General features: G+C 31.3%; 1 protein-coding gene across 1 annotated transcript in view; it reads right to left on the reverse strand.

Moving 5' to 3' along the window:
• Window positions 1-17242, reverse strand: part of LOC132735452 (transcription initiation factor TFIID subunit 2-like) — a 37777-nt gene extending 20535 nt beyond the window's left edge. Inside the window, exons 1-13 of the mRNA XM_060722403.1 lie at window positions 17092-17242; window positions 11434-11486; window positions 11053-11125; window positions 10324-10420; window positions 9763-9881; window positions 9266-9407; window positions 8484-8678; window positions 6453-6555; window positions 5582-5700; window positions 4858-5071; window positions 1610-1807; window positions 963-1055; window positions 242-303 (exon numbers count right to left, since the gene is read on the reverse strand). Of these exons, the coding sequence (XP_060578386.1) occupies window positions 242-303; window positions 963-1055; window positions 1610-1807; window positions 4858-5071; window positions 5582-5700; window positions 6453-6555; window positions 8484-8678; window positions 9266-9407; window positions 9763-9881; window positions 10324-10420; window positions 11053-11125; window positions 11434-11486; window positions 17092-17137 (1514 nt within the window). The 5' untranslated portion in view covers window positions 17138-17242. The remainder of the gene's footprint in view (window positions 1-241; window positions 304-962; window positions 1056-1609; window positions 1808-4857; window positions 5072-5581; window positions 5701-6452; window positions 6556-8483; window positions 8679-9265; window positions 9408-9762; window positions 9882-10323; window positions 10421-11052; window positions 11126-11433; window positions 11487-17091) is intronic.
• Window positions 17243-18883: the final 1641 nt, after the last annotated feature.

Here is an 18883-nt window from a genome sequence, read left to right on the forward strand (position 1 = left end):
CATGGCAACAACCTTTTCATATATGGAATTTTGCATTTTAAAAGCAAATACAATTTTGTTTGAAGTTCAACAAAACATTCTAGTTTTTCTTAACAAATTAATTCTACCACTTTAAGATTAATTATTTCAGGAACCACAAGTAGCATTCTATGGCTACATGTATATCAAAAAGACCTACAGAAAATATATCAAACTCTGACATAAATCAACAATCACAATAATTATTAAACATTAAGGATACATCCATTGGTCTATAAAAGGTTGAATATCTTTTCCTGTTACAGTGGAAATTATCTTCAAAAACTGAAAAGAAACAAAAGCAAGCAATTTAAAATGAGAGAAAATAATCTCTAATTTAAGTCTTCAAATGAAACAAAGTAACATAACAGCATGTGGCATTGTCTACAAAAAACAGCATGACAAATTCTGGTTTGTAGCTCCTGTGCTAAATGTATGTCATGTTATATTTTACATCAACTGCTAATAGTAGACAAAAATTCATTCCCTGAAGTCATACAAACAGGAATACAAATTATATGTAAAACATTAAAAAAAAGTCTGAATGCAAAAATACTCTTTCTGTGAATATATTTTTTTATCACACTAGCTTTCAAAGCAATTTATCTATAACATTACACATAATATAAACCATTACTTTATCATCATTTTCATGTACAGACAATGGGTGATAAATTGAAAATGGATTTTATTATTTTTAGACATTTTGGCTTTGTAATATAATGTAAATGTAATTAACAAAATCTTACGTTTGTTATCATTTCTTAATTTCATACAGACATGTATTACATGTGTCCCAGAATTTTTTAAAGCTCAACATAGTCTCTCTTTAGAACAATTCTCTAGATTTGATAAGAAAAAAGTCTAAATACATAACAAGTCATGCTAGATCCTATATAAATACATATATAAAACATCATTATGATATATAATATAGAACATACAGAGTTTGTAGACAGCAGCATATTTGACCAGGAATTAGAAACAAACTTCTGTTGTGACGCTGTATATGCCAGTGCTTGTAACTTGTTCAATACCTGAAACAAATAATCATTGATAATGTTGCAGTCATTCTGACATTAATAAGCTTAACTTGTGTGAAATGACTCACAAAATGTTGCTGTTCCAAATAGTTTAGTATGAGTGGACATTTCTGTATACATGTAATCATAAACTGTCAGATCCAGGGTTTTCATTTTTATCTCAGCTAATAGATGCCCAAAAGAAAACAACCAATTTGCCCAATGGGTCATGGATGATATTTAATATAAAAGCTAAAAACACAACCGATTTTAACAGCTTTTTAACAGATGATATAAATTGCCAATCTGTTAATGATGTAAACCCTACAGCTCACTAGTAAATAGATTTCCAACATAAAGATTTTACATAAATGATTTTTGGCCACCTGGAGAGAGAGAATAAAGTTAATAAATTGACAAGCTAGACTATTTTTGGCAATTAAGATGCAGTGTTGTATGTTTTACTCATATTATTCTGTTTTTAGTGCCACCCCAAAAAAAACCATATCTGTATGACCTATCTATGTAAGTGTAAACATTATAAAATAGTATATTTTAGGAAGATATACCTGTAGTAAAAGTGTTGCTCCAATTCTTGCCTCTAACATACGTAATATAAGCATAGATTTCTTGTTGTACATATCTAGATATGTAGGTGACATTGTGTGTGGTTGGAAACAAGAGAAATATTGGTTGTTCTGACCTGTAGATGGATCTAATACAATACCCCCACACTGACCTTCATACTCCTGTACCTCCTTCAAATACTGTATATATAATAATAACATACATGAATAAATTAATGTGTTATAGAGATTACAGATAATGTTAAATGAACAGATAATGAAATCTATGAAGGAAGATGAATAATTGTACCATTTCTGAGATAGTAAAAAATTGAAGTGATATGAGACTTGTGACAAAGGGTGATTTCCATTAACTGAAAAGTTTAATTTAAATATAAAACTAAAGTTATGCATCAAGTAACATATAATACCAATATTGGCAATAAAATTTGCTACAATTTGTCAAAGTATCAGCTGATCTGGAAAGACTGCAACATATGAACCAAAACATATTTATTTATTTAAGTCTCAATAACATATATGTATATATCAATATAAAATACAGGATAAAACAAATGACATACATATATGAAACCAATCAAATGTTTGATTTGCTAGAGACTATTAAAATACTATACATTTTCACATTCTTAAAAACTCCATCACATATTTTAATGACTACTCACTTAATGTACATATACAGAAATGAAATGTCATCTAAGTTTGTTCTTAATCATAACTTTGGCAAGTCAAAGATCTTGGCAAGTATGTCATATTTGAGTAAAGTTAAAATTCAAACTACTCTGCCTATCCCATAGAAAACGGCTGAAAAAAATTAATCATAAACAAAATAGTTCAGAGATTACAATTTGTATTGTGCTAAACTGTATGAAGACCCAAATATTCATGTTCTATAACAACAGTGGGTGTGTCAAAATTATGACTTGGCATTGATTTGTATAACTAAAAACAAACTCTCCTTATTTTACGGTTCTACACTATATTAATTTCTTTACCATATATATACACATATTCTAAATACTATGACCTAGAAAACTCATCTTAATGAATGATAATCTATCGTTTGTGTTTCTCATTTTTATAAATTAAATTTTAGAATATCGTTAAAAAAACAACAACAAAAACAAACAAAAAACTCAATATAGTTTATAATGCTCGTCATTACAAAATGGTCTAAACAGTAAAAGCACATGACTGATCTTATATGGATTATTAACAAGGTTTTCTAGAGCAAGATAAAACAATGTTCATATGCAAAAACAATGTTTATATACTATAAAAACAATGTTTATATACTAAAACAATGTTTATATACTAAAACAATGTTTATATTCTAAAACAATGTTCATATACTAAAACAATGTTTATATACAATAAAAAATATAGTACAGTTTAAGATTACCCAGTATACAAACTATCACGACACTTTTCTAACATTTGAAAGCAGGTTTTGGCACAGCAATTAACAATGGCCTCCTCATTCAGAAGTATCCTTATCTTTTCAACATCATCTACACTATCAAAATTAGCAAAATGTTGACAAGCCTTAAAATAGAGCTGTTGTCTTAAATCAATATACAAAGGACAGTGTAGTAACACATGCATCTCATCCTCGATTACATTATATCCAATATTGTGACAAAAAGAACACTTTCTATTCTCTAACAAGACATTATTATATCTTCCAATCTCAACATTGATTGGGGCTGTTCCACTACAAAATTTTGCAAGTGCACCTCTATGTGATCTATTTAACACTAATTTACAGTATGGTTCAACATGAAAAGAAGTTTTGAATAATCGGTAAAACCTAAGTTTATTTCTACCATTTCCTCTCTGTGCATTAACACCATTAACATCGGCATGCCATGACATGACATATTCTTCATATAATTTTGGAACAAGTTTTCCACATATTTCATGCTTAGATGCAAACCTGCTAATATGTACATGTTCATTTAAATCATACTTCAAAAACACGTTAACAACTTTAAAATTCCAATTTTTACAGTTTCTATTACTTGCATTATTTGACCAAACAAACACTTTTCTGTTTAGTCTTTCACTTGACATATTAACTAATCTAGACCATAAATGTACAACTGTTTTTTTAACCCTACAAATCATTGGTTGCCACCCAATATCACCATTTACAGCAGCATTTGAAGTATATTTACCAACGTTCAAAAATATCTTGCTGCTCTATGCTGAATTGCATTAATACATTTAAAGTCTTCAGTTGCCCATATACCAGAGCCATATGTAATAATTGGTAAAATAGTTGAATCATAAAGTTTGGTAAACGCTGGAAATCCACCAACTGAGCGTGCCCTCGCTATAAGCAAACCCAAGGCCCTTCCGGCAGACTTAGCAACGCATTTCGCTGTGATCGAATAATCTAAATGTTCAGTCAAAACAAGACCTAAGTACTTGTACTGAGAGGCTGTACTGAGAGGCATACTCAATTTCTGAATCTCCACATCGAAATACAAAATCACTTTTTCTTACAGACGGGTTTCTAAACTGAACAATCTCGATTTGTCAATATTAATACACATTTTATTTTCAACACACCAAGTATTAAAAACATTCAAAATACACTCTAAATTTTCAGGTTTATCGGTTATCAAAACTATGTCATCAGCAAACAACAAAATTGAACAGTTAGTACCATCAATATCAATACCCTTATTTAACGAGTCTATTTTTGTAGCAAGGTCATTAATGTAAAGATTAAACAGCATTGGTGACAAGGTACATCCTTGTTTCAATCCTGTGTTAACATGAAACCAATCAGTTAAAAAACTATTAACTCTAACTGAGCACATAACATTATTGTAAAGACTTTTAATAGCATTTAACAATTTACATTCTAAAATACTATCTTATTTACACCATAAAATTTGCCTATTTATACAGTCATATGCCTTCCTTAAATCTATAAATGAGCAATATGTTGACAATTTCCTTTTCCTACGAGTATCAACAATACTAGTCAGGGTCGACAAATGATCAATAGTACTTCGACCTTTACGGAAGCCATTTTGACCTTCAGATAAAATATTGTTTGTTTCAAATATGGAAGATAACATTCTAGCATGAAAATGTGTCTCATATACTGATAACTTAACAATCTGTAAAAAAATGTATCCTATTTATTGTTAGTCAAATAATCATGCAAATAATATATTATATTATATAAATCTATTTCCTGTATAAAATCACTATACCTGAGCAATACCATGTCTGTATTCATTGTTACCAAATGTTTTCTTCACAAACAATTGTGTTAGGTATGCAGCTATACCTTTAGTTAACCAGGCATCAAACCAGCACTGCATCACAATAAAACAACCAAAGAACTGGTGAGCTATACCAGACGCCATAAACTTCCTCGTTATTATTGTCTGCTCAATGATCCGTGCAGAGTGTAGTAAATTTGTACTGAAATTATATCAAACTTTTATCAACTGATTCTGTAAGACTGCAAAAATTTGTTTCTGTAAGACAGTAGAACAAAATCATATATGATAAGAAAGAAGTTTTTGTTCTTTCTTATTAATTTTCTTTTTAAAAGTATTTAATACATTGTATATTAAAAGTAATTTAGTTAACGTAATGATTTGAAATGATAGAATTAAATAGAATAACTTTTCTTTCCAATCAAGAGTCATGTTCAATGACATATAAGTCGCAATAATAATGAGATCAACATTTAAATAAAGATGTTAAAGAAAATAAAGCTTCACTCTTATTAGTTATAACAATGAGCTGAAAAAAAACCAAAACAAAATAACTGACAGACTAAATTTTGCTAACTCGGAATGATATAAGCGACAGTTCTAACATAATTTAATTTATCTATTGAGAACGAAAGTAATTCAATAGATAACAAACTATTTTTTTCACAAGTATCATTCTTTCAAATGTAGAAAATGATGATACATAACTAACCTGAATATTGTCATAGTTGAGAATGACTGCATATCTTCATAGCTCTCATCAACAAAAACTTGTTTATAACACGAGAATGGATAACGACTAGACATCAACTCTTCATAAAACTCAAAACTCTGTAAAATATACATCACATTGAAATCTCATTAGTAATGTCATTGAGGTAAATAATACATTGATCTTGGAGAAGGTATAATTTCAGTTTCAAAACTCAATACTTCTATGTTAAAATGGTCTTGTTTACTTCATCATAACATCTGTTACAAATGTTTTCTTAAACAACTTAATGTTCTATATATAATTCAAAAGAGTACACTATTGACAGGATATTTATATAATATTGTTTGCTTTACATTTAGAAAAATCTTCAGGCATTTATATCAACTTGCTGATAGATCCTTGGCTATTGTGGGACCTAAATGGTGGAATTCATTGCCAGACTATCTGAAAGACATTACCAATGAAAATCAGTTTAAGGCCAAACTTAAAACATACTTGTTTGGACTGTTTTTCAACTAGAGTTGTAGATTGGCTGTGCCATCGAGACTGGGTTTGGGAGTGTCTTGATCAAGCATATGTGTATATAGTCTTAATAATGTACAGCGCAATCAAATATTTAATACATTTTTGCACTATATAAATGTCTTGTATTTGTATTTGTATAAGTAATAACATCCCCTTTAATCCATATGGAACACCCCATGATGATATATTAAAGTCGTCAAAATATATAAATAGATAGTTGTTTATGTCCTGGTAGTCAAGAGTCTAACTATAATCAATTATCATTTTATGAGTATATGTACAGCCCAAACTAAATCACAGGTCTTTATAATTAATGTAGAAATATATATCATAGAATACTTACCTCATGTAGGTAACTGGTGGTATGTTTGAGGATACCTTTTAAATGAGGTAAACAGAAATGTGTAACTTCATGCATGTTTGGGTCAACCAGAATCTCAAATGGTCTGAAATTGAATAGTTATATAAAAGTTTCCAAAATCTATACACCTTGTCTTTATCTGATTTAAAAATAGCATGAAATTCTACTTTAACAGAGGTAGAGCGTTGGACTGTGAATCCGGCAACCCGGGTTTGATTCTCGGATGGCGCAGCTTGCCTAGGAATGATGCGGTGACTGAACTGTGCTCTGGTATATTCAATATGGCTTACTGCCGTGATCCGGAGTAAAAACTACCAACACCACCACCACTTTTACATTTTACAACTATGATATATATAATTTGCTGTAAAATCAACTGTTTTGAAATCCATAAAATTTTTCATTATTTAGAAATGGTAAAAATATATAATGGTCTATCTTAAATTTAAACTTATCAGAACTAGAACTATCACTAAATGTGATTAATACCCCCACAAGTCTGCTTCGGAAATGATGATGTTACTAGTAACAGAATACCTTGTAAAAGAATTGAAACATAGAGTTATGGTTGTGGGCAATTAAAGATAGTTGTGGTTCATGTATGATGCATTTCCTTTCAATGTGGTTGGCCATTGATGAAGTTTAATTGAATTACTCTGTAATAAGTCCAGAAAGACAAAGAAAAAGAACAAAGGGCAATAACTCTATAAATACTGAAGATAGAGTTATAGTTCTTGTGCACTGCACTTCCTCTTATTGTGCTTGACCATTGTATTAAGTTATTTTGAATTCCAACCAGTACGTTTTAAGTTATGCTCCGGACAAGGAAAAGTATCAAAGGGCAATAACTCTGTATTTTGTCAAAATAGAGTTATGGCTCTTGTGCACTGCACTTCCTTTGAATGTCCTTGACAACTGTTTGAAGTTGTACTGAATTCCAAACAGTAGTTTTCAAGTTATGCTCTGGACAAGGAAAAGTAACAAAGGGCAATAACTCTATATGGTTCTTGTGCACTGCACTTCCCCTTATTGTGCTTGACCATTGTATGAAGTTATAATGAATTCCAACAATAAGTCTTCAAGTTATGGTCCGGACAAAAGAAAGCAATGGAAAAGTAATAAAGGGCAATAACTCTGTAATTAATTTAGATAGAGTTATGGTTCTTATGCACTGCACTTCCTTTCAATGTGCTTGACCATTGTATGTAGTTATATTGAATTCCAACCATTAGTCTTCAAGTTATGCCCCGGACAAAAAAAAGAAGGCAATTGAAAAGCAACAAAGGGCAATAACTCTGTAATTACTTTAGATAGAGTTATGGTTCTTGTGCACTGCACTTCCCCTTATTGTGTTTGACAATTGTATGAAGTTGTTTTGAATTACAACCAGTAGTTTTCAAGTTATGCCACGGACAAGGAAAAGTAACAAAGGGCAATAACTCTGTAATTAGTCAAGATAGAGTTATGTTTCTTACGCACTGCACTTCCTCTCAATGTACTTGACCATTGTATGTAGTTATATTGAATTCCAACCATTAGTTTTCAAGTTATGCTCCGGACAAGGAAAATGCAACGGACAAAAAAAAACAATGGAAAAGCAACAAAGGGCAATAACTCTGTAATTACTTTAGATAGAGTTATGGTTCTTGTGCACTGCACTTCCCCTTATTGTGTTTGACAATTGTATGAAGTTGTTTTGAATTCCAACCAGTAGTTTTCAAGTTATGCCCCGGACAAGGAAAAGTAACAAAGGGCAATAACTCTGTAATTAGTCAAGATAGAGTTATGGTTCTTGTGCACTGCACTTCCTCTCAATGTGCTTGACCATTGTATGTAGTTATATTGAATTCCAACCATTAGTTTTCAAGTTATGCTCCGGACAAGGAAAATGCAACGGACGTCTGGACCGACCGACCGACCGACCGACCGACCGACCACCGGGTGACTCCTATATACCCCCCCAAACTTCGTTTATGGGGGTATAAAAAACAACCTATATATTGTACTACATACCCTACAGCTAGAGCTATATTAGGAGCTGATGTTGGAGTACTCAGATAATAATGAAATGTTTTTGCCCTCTTATCTGTTGTATATATGACCTCTAAAAGGTCACCACATGACACTGCTGTCATGTCAAGGTCACAGGTAAACTCCAGCTTCCATGTGCAGGGCTCCGCATAACTGTCTATACAAGGGAACCACAACCTATAAAGTTATATAAATAGTATGTATATCAAATTTGACTGGCTTTACCAATGTATACATTCTATAACAGTTACCCTGTCATGGGAATATGTCACAATCAATAGACTATATAATATGTTTACTGAAATTCTAGGATATATGAACATAATAGTAAAATAATGATGAGAAAATAGCAGCTGCAAAAGCTTCAACTCAACTATACAATGTAGAAGATGAAGTATGTATCTTAAACTGTGACAACAATTTCCATGGAAAGAGACCAACTAAAACTTGAAATTAATTTTTGGATTATCTATCTTTTTTTAAATATGTGCCAAGACAATGACTTTCATAGACAGAAGTTATCACTTCAACATCTATTTCAACCATCCCTTAAAAAGATTGTTCTGGTTTGTTTCCGAAAAGTATATTTTTCAGAAATACTAGCGTAGACTTTAAATAACTCATTTCAATTCTATGGTACAAATTATTTTTACAAGAAGAATACAATTTCTTTCTATGCCATTCCTCCATAAAATACATTAAATGGCTACAAAACAAATCAGTTAAAGAATAATTATGTTACACTAATGTAAGAACATGTATACCTTGAACTATTTTCATGTCTATATGTAAAACAATGAGCCCCTCTCTCTGCTAGTGTACCATCTATATTTGGTAAAACAAAATGTAAACCACCTTCTGGCTGCTCCAGGGAAAATTCTATATTTATCCTGAATGGCCTCATCTCTGTATGATTCAAATTCATTTATAGAGGTATGCATGATTGTTCAATATTATGTATAGAATATCTATATCTTGTATAATTATGTTTGCTTGCGCTAAGCTTGAACAGATTAAATTTTGATATTTAAAGCATGGAATATTTAACAGAATGCCATTATAGATATAATATATGTACACCATTATACATTATTCAGAAATAAAATACCAACTGATAAAGTTTTGATATAAAACAGCATATTACAATGAAAATTACATATTATAATCAAAAAGACTTCTTGTTTCTCTATCTCTGTAAGTAATGACAAAATAACAATATGATTTTGAGAAAAACAAAAAAGTTATAATTGTGTTAACATACCAGCAATAAGAGGTAAGCATTCCTGTGGTATACGTATTGTAACTTCACCATTACCAAGATCAGGGTTAGTTGACTTTACAGCAGCATTATAACACTTCTCATATGCTTCCAAACTACACCTTAAATGTTAAATCTTGTCCTGAGATATAATATTCTTTACCATAGTCAATATATACTTTAACTAGTGAAGTGACATCAAAACTTTTAAAACCAAAACACGAAAGTCTCTTTTCATATTCTTCTCATATAAAAAATAAAAATAACCTGTTACCAATTGATTTTTTTGTTGTTATTTTTAACCATTTGTAGCTTTACATCAGCTTTGCAACAGTGAAAATAAGCACCTCTAAATTTCATCATTTTGTCAAAACAGTCTGGTTTTCTGGCCAATAAGTTGAGTTGAAGGTCATCAAGTATAACAGTTCAATTTTAAAGCAATACCATGATGGGTTCAATCAAATATTGGAGGGATATTAAGCTATTGACAGTTTGACACAGATGTATGGGTAGGTTATTTGCGTTATTTTTTTTCAATCTTGCAAATAATGGTAATATACATACTGTCTGGCCTTTTCTTCATCTTGTACAGCCTCTAGGGTAGGATCATTATACCAGAACTGTGACTCCCATGTATCATTAACTAATACTCTATATATCCCTGTATACTGTCAAGGTCAATAATGTACAATATTCATATCATATGCAATATTATCTGAATCTTTAAAAAATACTATATCATTGTAGGTCTTTATCACTGTAGTCATCATACATGTAAAGTGCATATATCTTTATTATCTGCTGTCTGTTGTTTACAAAGTTACTGTTGGAAAAAGGATAATTCAAAAATGAAAGAAATATACATGTATTTGTAGATTTCCTTATTAAGTTTACAGCTTATCATGTACAGAGACATAGATAATCTATGTCTTTGTCATGTATAAATGACATTGTTGCTAAACAGGTAAAAACGGTACTTCCAATAACAGCATAATATTTTGTTCAACAACATTTTATTCAGATAACATAAACTATTCATGTTCACTATTGCAACTATTGAAAATCAACCATGACTTTATTGAAACAATATATCTTTACTGTTAATGAATACTATAAAAATATTTCATTAGATATAGCTTTATACCCTGTAAAGTAAGTAATGTCATGATAATTTGAAAAAAAAAACAACAATCTGTAAATATTAGTTGATTTAGTTCCAACTTTCACATGTACATTTTAAACCATTACTAAAACCCACATTTTCTACTATATAATTATAATCAGAAAGGATACGGCACTGTTTACTGTTGATTTTGATCCTCTTTAAATCAGCACGAAGTGGATATATTGTCAGTTCAACATAACCCTACAATAACAGTTAAATTACAAGTTAAAATATTTATTGTTTTAAACAAAGACTTCAATGTATGAATATATTAACAAGAGATAGGTACATGAATAAATAAGATAAGCAAAATCATTAATGAACTTATAATGATCATGCTATTAATTTAAATCTAAATTCTTTAAAAAAATGTATTATATAAAGTATTTTAATCTTTTTTGAATTTGTAACAAAATTAAATATTCAATATTGACTCTGTATGCATGTATAATAATATTATTCAAATTCAAACATTAAAGCAAGTTTGAAGGAAAAACTGGTAAACTTACTATGAGTGATTTCCCATGAAAATTGAAAGCTTTGACACAAAGCACTTGATGAGCTGAAACATCAAACAAAACAACTACATGGAGAGTTCAACCAGGATAATATAAATAATGTACAGCATTTTCATGATGTTTGAAGTTCCTCAACAAATTGCATGGTGATCTTGGTGCTGTATGAGAAAGGATCAAAATTCACCAAACACTATGATTATAAATTCATGTTGATGGACAACACAACAGCCATTTTAAACCATCTGCACAGGCAAGGCAGCAAGAAATATCCAAAAACACTCAAATGTTTTCAAAAAAATATCCAAATGCAGTATACCCTATTCATACCTGAAACACTACACTAAAAGCAATCAAAACACGTCTATATGAGGTAAAGGGTCAACAATAATATTCTGAAAGCTTGAGCAGTGCTGCAGGCCCCGGGAGGGCTGTAGCGCTCTTAGATAAATGTATGGCGTGAATAAATAAAATTGATATCACTTTAAAATCAATAAAAATATATATCTAAAAAGTTTGAGAAAAATCCTTAGTGTACATATTGAAATCCTTGTCGCCATTTTGAAATCCTTTTGAGCTAAATATAGATATCAGGGTACTTTTGAGAGTCTATATAATTCAGACTATTGCTAGAAGATGTGCTGGTCTTCTGTGTCAAATAACACTTCCGGTAAAAAAATATGTACAAAATCAGAAAATAAATAAACTTATTAATGATAAGAACTATTGTAACAATAGTAAATGTAACCAGTTTTTTTACATATCAATTTTGATGAACCAGCAAGTTAAAGATAAAGTTAAAACAACAACTGTCATTAGAGATTAATACTATCATTAGAGATTAATAAAAATGGCAAATGGGATTTTCCAACTCTAACGCAGTGGTCCCCATTTATTAACGCAGTGGTCCCCCTTTGCTTCGCTTCAGTGAGCGTAGGCAATGAAATCACTGTGAGGAGTTTAGAGATTTCCAGAAATATTCGGAGACCTCTGATGACAGGTTGAACACCACAAATTTATTTGTTTCTGTTTTACAATACAAACACTTGCATGAAAGATCTGGTTTAAATGTAAACTGAACATGTTATGCTTCATATTAAATCATTAAAGCTTTCCATGCCATAGGAAGCACCTAATGTCATATTAGCCCAGTTGTTCTGATCAAACACAGAAGCATAGTCTGGTTCCGTCCTATTATGGTTCCCATCCAAGATGAAGTCAGAAGTGCACTGGAGACTAGTGTAAATGGAAGCAGTGCATAAAATACTGAATGACACTTTTAAAACTGAATATGAAATAAACAAGAGGGCCATGATGGCCCTGAGGTTGCTCACCTGTATATAGGCCCCCCACCCCCGGGCCAATTTTTACCCAAGGGCTTTTATTTGTTTATTTGAACAGACTTGGTAGACACCCATAAGAAGATGTTTCATGCTAAACATCTAAGTTCTAGCTCATTGGCTTTTTTAAAAGAAGATTTTCAAAGTTTTTACTATACACATATAGTTAAAAACAATGTCACCCCTGGGGCAGGGCCAGTTTTGACCCCCGGGCGTTTATTTTAACAAACTTTGTAGATATTTACTTAAAGATGATTCATGCTTAATATCTAAACTCTAGCTATTTGGGTTTTTCCAAAGAAGATTTTTAAGTTTTTGCTATACACATATAAGGAAAATCAATGACCCCCCCCCCCCGGGCGGGGCCAGTTTTGACCCCAGGGCTTTTGTTTGAACATACTTGGTAGACACCCATTAGAACATGTTTCATGCTAAATATCTTAGCTCTAGCTCTTTGAGTTCTTTAAAAGAAGATTTTTTAAGTTTTTACTATATGCATATAGGGAAAATCAATGACCCCCTGGGGCGGGGCCAATTTTCACCCCAGAGCTTTTATTTGAACAAACTTGGTAGACACTCATTAGAAGATGTTTCATGCTAAATATCTTAGCTCTAGCTCTTTGGGTTCTTTAAAAGAAGATTTTTTAACTTTTTACTATATGCATATAGGGAAAATCTATGACCCCCTGGGGCAGGGTCAATTTTGACCCCAGGGCTTTTATTTGAACAAACTTGGTAGACATTGACTAGAAGATGTTTCATGCTAAATATCTAAGCTCTAGCTCTTTGAGTTCTTTAAAAGAAGATTTTAAGTTTTTACCATATGCGTATAGGGAAAATCAATGACCCCCGGGGCGGGGCCAATTTTGACCCCAGGGCTTTAATTTGAACAAACTTGGTAGACACTCACTAGAAGATGTTTCATGCTTAATATCTTAGCTCTAGCTATTTGGGTTCTTTAAAAGAAATTTTTTTAAGTTTTTACTATATGCATATAGGGAAAATCTATGACCCCCTGGGGCGGTGTCAATTTTGACCCCAGGGCTTTTATTTGAACAGACTTGGTAGACATTCACTAGAAGATGTTTCATGCTAAATATCTAAGCTCTAGCTCTTATGGTTCTTTAAAAGAAGATTTTTTAAGTTTTTACTATATGCATATAGGGAAAATCAATGACCCCCGGGGCGGGGCCAATTTTGACCCCAGGGCTTTAATTTGAACAAACTTGGTAGACACTCACTAGAAGATGTTTCATGCTTAATATCTTAGCTATAGCTCTTTGGGTTCTTTAAAAGAAGATTTTTTAAGTTTTTACTATATGCATATAGGGAAAATCAATGACCCCCTGGGTCGGGGCCAATTTTGACCCCAGGGCTTTTATTTGAACAAACTTGGTAGACATGCACTAGAAGATGTTTCATGCCAAATATCTAAGCTCTAGCTCTTAAGGTTCTTTAAAAGAAGATTTTTTAAGTTTTTACTATATGCATATAGGGAAAATCAATGACCCCCTGGGGCGGGGCCAATTTTGACCCCAGGGCTTTTATTTGAACAAACTTGGTAGACACTCACTAGAAGATGTTTCATGCCAAATATCTAAGCTCTAGCTCTTATGGTTTTTTAAAAGAAGATATTTAAAGTTTTTTTCTATTGGTTGCCATGGCAACCAGAGTTCTGCATGGAATTAAATTCTTTGAACAATTTTTAAAGGTGACCACCAAAGGAACATTCCTGTGAAGTTTGGATGAAATTGGCTCAGTGGTTTATGAGGAGATGTCATTTAAAGCAAAAGTTTACGGACGGACGACGGACGAAAAGCGATCACAAAAGCTCACCCTGTCACTTTGTGACAGGTGAGCTAAAAATGAATTTTTTTTTGTAATTTGACTTCCATGTTCATAGGTTTTGCCTACTTTCATATTAACCCAGGGCTCGAGCTAGTGGGCGATTCGGGCGAAATAGTTGCCGAATTCTGTCTGACTTCGCCGACATCCTACATGAAAGCGAAGATGAAGTCGCCCGATTTTATTGATCCATTATTGAAAATTACCAACAATAACAATAACTGTGAATAACATGTTGAGTGTGTTTGCTTTGTTTACCCTCGCCGCCGGAAAAAGGGACTGTCATGCATCTCAATCAACGCGAAATGTCATTAATCCGTTTGTTTACCAACATGTCATAAAAGTCTAATTAACAGACACTCGAGGAACAATTAGACTCCGCCCACGGCGAGATTACCGATACGTGCGAGAAACCAATCGTAATTCACGTTTTAATCGAGGTGACATTATTAAACCAATCATTAAATCGCTAACATACAACTACCCGTAACAATTATTTATGATGGACGGATCAAACGTCAATTAAATTTTCACTAGAATTAAGAGGACCGCCCGACATATAACTGTAACGGTAATTTTTAATGAAAGTTATGATAACCTTTTTGTCGACGAGTTAAATTTGATCAAATTGACGGCGTATTACACTGTATTTATTACAAATGAAGTTAAATTAAAGATCGTTTCTTTCGTTATCTACTTTCATTTTCTTTACAACATAAGTGAATATGAATATAATGTCCGGTGCAAGCTTTTTAATAGGAAATCAGAAGGGAATAACTGTTAATCCACCCATGATATGATCCATGATAGGAATCAACTATGGCTTTTTTATCTTCATTTAATGCAATGGTTGCATTACATGATACTCATTCTTATTACTTGTTTCAAACTACTTTTAAATTAAAATTGAATATTCTGTTGTAACACAAATCCAATTCATTTAATAAGATATGTACAGTGAGTCAACATAATTGCGATAACATACAACAAACATCGATAAATGAATCTCCTCACTTCTCCCTAAAGTCTCCCCACTTCTCCCTAAAGCAGCTGGAGGGAGAAGTGACTTCTCCCTAAATTTTGAACCTAGCTTGAGCCCTGTAATCTGTCAGTTAAACCATAATACAGGGCTCGACATTAACGGTTGTCCGACTGCCCGGGACAACTAAAAGTTTGGTCCGGGCAAGTTATTTTGAAAAGCACTTGTCCGACAGGGCAAGTGAAAATAAAAAGCATCATTGACAAAATGCATGTACAAAATGAATAGAAATAACATCTTTTCATTTATAAACATCTTTAAAACAAAAATACACCATGAATTATTATCAATAATGTGAATATACTACGGTCATGTACATTTATTGATATAGGAAACGGAAGCAAAAATATGAGCATGCGCCGCGGTAAGGTAATTCTCTGTTCTAATAATAGACTAAATATCTAATTTTGTACAAGGTAAATCCCGGGTTATGCTGTTGTTTAAATTTTGATGTTTGCATGTAAAGATATCATTGAAAATATGTAGATAATCATATTGATCTTTAAATATAATTGTTAAATAAAGTTTTTGCATTAAAAATGATTTATTGTTTAATCTAATATAACAACATTATGAACTTAGTAAACGAAGACTCGTTTATGGCTGTTGACTTGATGATTGAACGGGGAATTTCCTTACCGCGGCGCATGCTCATATTTTTCCTTCCGTTTCCTATATCAACAAATGTACATGACCGTAGTATATTCACATTGAATAAACAGATGAACCGATGTTTTAGAAAAACTACTAAATACAAAAAATATTTATGAGCTTGTTTGTTTTTCTGATTTATACATTTTTACCATTTTTAGGTCAGGACAAGTAAGTCTTAGGTCACGGGCAAGTAGTTTTAAAAACTACTTGCCCGACAGGACAACCTGATTCAAAAGTTAATGTCTAGGCCTGTAATATTTAGCAAATATCCATTCCACAAGCGAAGACTCCATTTTGTGTTCGAAAATACCATTTGGTAGAGATGTGATTATTTTCAGAAACATGCCAATAAAATAGGATCTGTAGTTTTATGTCATATATGTTAAACCTAAATTACTAAAAACGCACTGACAATAATATTATTTATTACGCTAAAACAAGTAGATATGTCACAATATATATTACTTTATAGAAATCAACTTTTTATTACCCAAATCAACTCGTAAAAAAGAGCCAAGATAAAATAGCTAGCTAATTTTTGCATTTTTTGACATAAAGCAATCTAACTGAAATTGACTTCCAGTGAATAAACCTAAGAAAAATATAATTTTATTTTCATGAAGTTTCTGGCATTAAAAGCATTATTCGAATTTCTTCTCTTGTATGTCTTTGGTAATTGGACTAGGAGTATTTGACCTAGCTTTCCCAAATTTAAAATTATATCGCGAAAACTAGTGACATTACGATTAAAATGTAGTTTTTTTCATTTATTACCAAGTTTATACGCTTTAAGCGTTTCAACGATTTTGTCTTTCACCATTTTACTTTAAATGTTGTTGAATAATCGTTTAAAAAATGACTGTCAACATGTAAACTGATGATTTTCTCTTTGAATAAAATAATTTTATTTCATAAGACGCCATTTTGAAAAGGGTTTGCCTAAAATACGAAAGTGAGATTTTTGACGAAAGTGAGCGAAAGTGAGCGAAAGTGACTTTTAAAATATTAATTGTAACGTTTTAATAGACTTTTACAATAAAATTGCAGTTTGTAGACGTATATTATTAGAAATTACTTATATTTATTATGAAAAATAATCATAATGATGATTTATTCGGTTTTTATTTGCATAATTTATATACACAAATTCTTATATCTTCCTTTCGCTTACATTGAAAAATACGAAAGTGACTTATAAAATATAAAATATACCATTTAAATTGAAATTATTTTTACTATTATTGCACAAAGTGGAAGTATAATATCAGAAAATGATAATATTTACTTTCAAAGATAATCATTATGATGATTAAATCGCCATTTATTTTGCATAATCTATATACACAAGTTATATACAGAGATCTTCCTTTTGCTCGCATTGAAAAATACGAAAGTGGCTTACAAAATATCAAATATACTGTTTAAATTGAATGTATTACTAAAATTGCAATTAATTTGTAGACGTACAATATCAGAAGTCAATTATATTTATTTTTAAAAATAATCATTATGATGATTTAACCGCCCTTTATTTGCATTACACAAGTTAACAGATCTTCCTTTCCCTCACATTGAAAAATACGAAAGTGACTTCAAAAATGTCAAATATAGCGCTGAAAGACGCATGTTTTCAGAAATGAATAAAATATATTAAAAAAAATAATCATTATGATGATTTAATATCCATGTATTTTCATAATTGCTGTATACCTGTTCTGATATCTTACTTTTGCCTACATTGAACAATACGAAAGTGACTTAATCGGATGAAAGTCAATGTCAATATTCACGATATTAATGTTTTTTTAATAAAAAAATAAATGAGTCATTTTCATTATTATTCATGTTTTCATGGTGATTGACCTATAATTGATGATGAAATGACTAGCACAAAATATAAAAAAAATCCTAACTTATAAAAAGATTGAACTTTACCGATATATATAGTACGATATTTATAGAAAATATCGTAGATTACTTATTTCCTTTTTTCATAGTGAAATATCATTTTAACATAATGATGGGAAATTCCAAATTATTTTTCAAATTAACATGTACATTGCTCATCTACACCTGGATGAGCATAATAACTGCCACTTTAATCCGTGCAAGATATCTATGGTGGTGCAGAAGAAAGGTTAATTCAATTGTCCACTCAATAAACAACCGGGCAAGTGTCATCAGTTACATACCTATGATTGGATTATAATAATACTTTAGTGGGATTAAAGCGTCATGCGGTCACCGTCGTGTGTACTTTAAATTAAAGTGGGTGCGAAAATGATATGACAACACGTGTTTGCATGTAAACATATTCATACTTTATTTTGTCTCATTCGTATACATGCATTTTCAAACATATATACAACTATTCACATAAAACCTACATAAGACCATTCCATTTAAGAATTTCAAGAGACATTATAATAATGAGAAACACATTCAAGACCTATTACTGTTAGATTAGAATCAAACAGTATAATTACAATATGATATATAAACAGAATATTAAATGTTAGGTAACACCATCGTTAATCAAAAATTAAAAACTGCCCGAAAAAGACGA

The sequence above is a fragment of the Ruditapes philippinarum genome, unplaced genomic scaffold, assembly GCF_026571515.1.
Source record: "Ruditapes philippinarum isolate M1 unplaced genomic scaffold, ASM2657151v2 ctg808_1_1_1_1, whole genome shotgun sequence".
In the NCBI taxonomy this organism is placed as follows: Eukaryota; Metazoa; Mollusca; class Bivalvia; order Venerida; family Veneridae; genus Ruditapes; species Ruditapes philippinarum.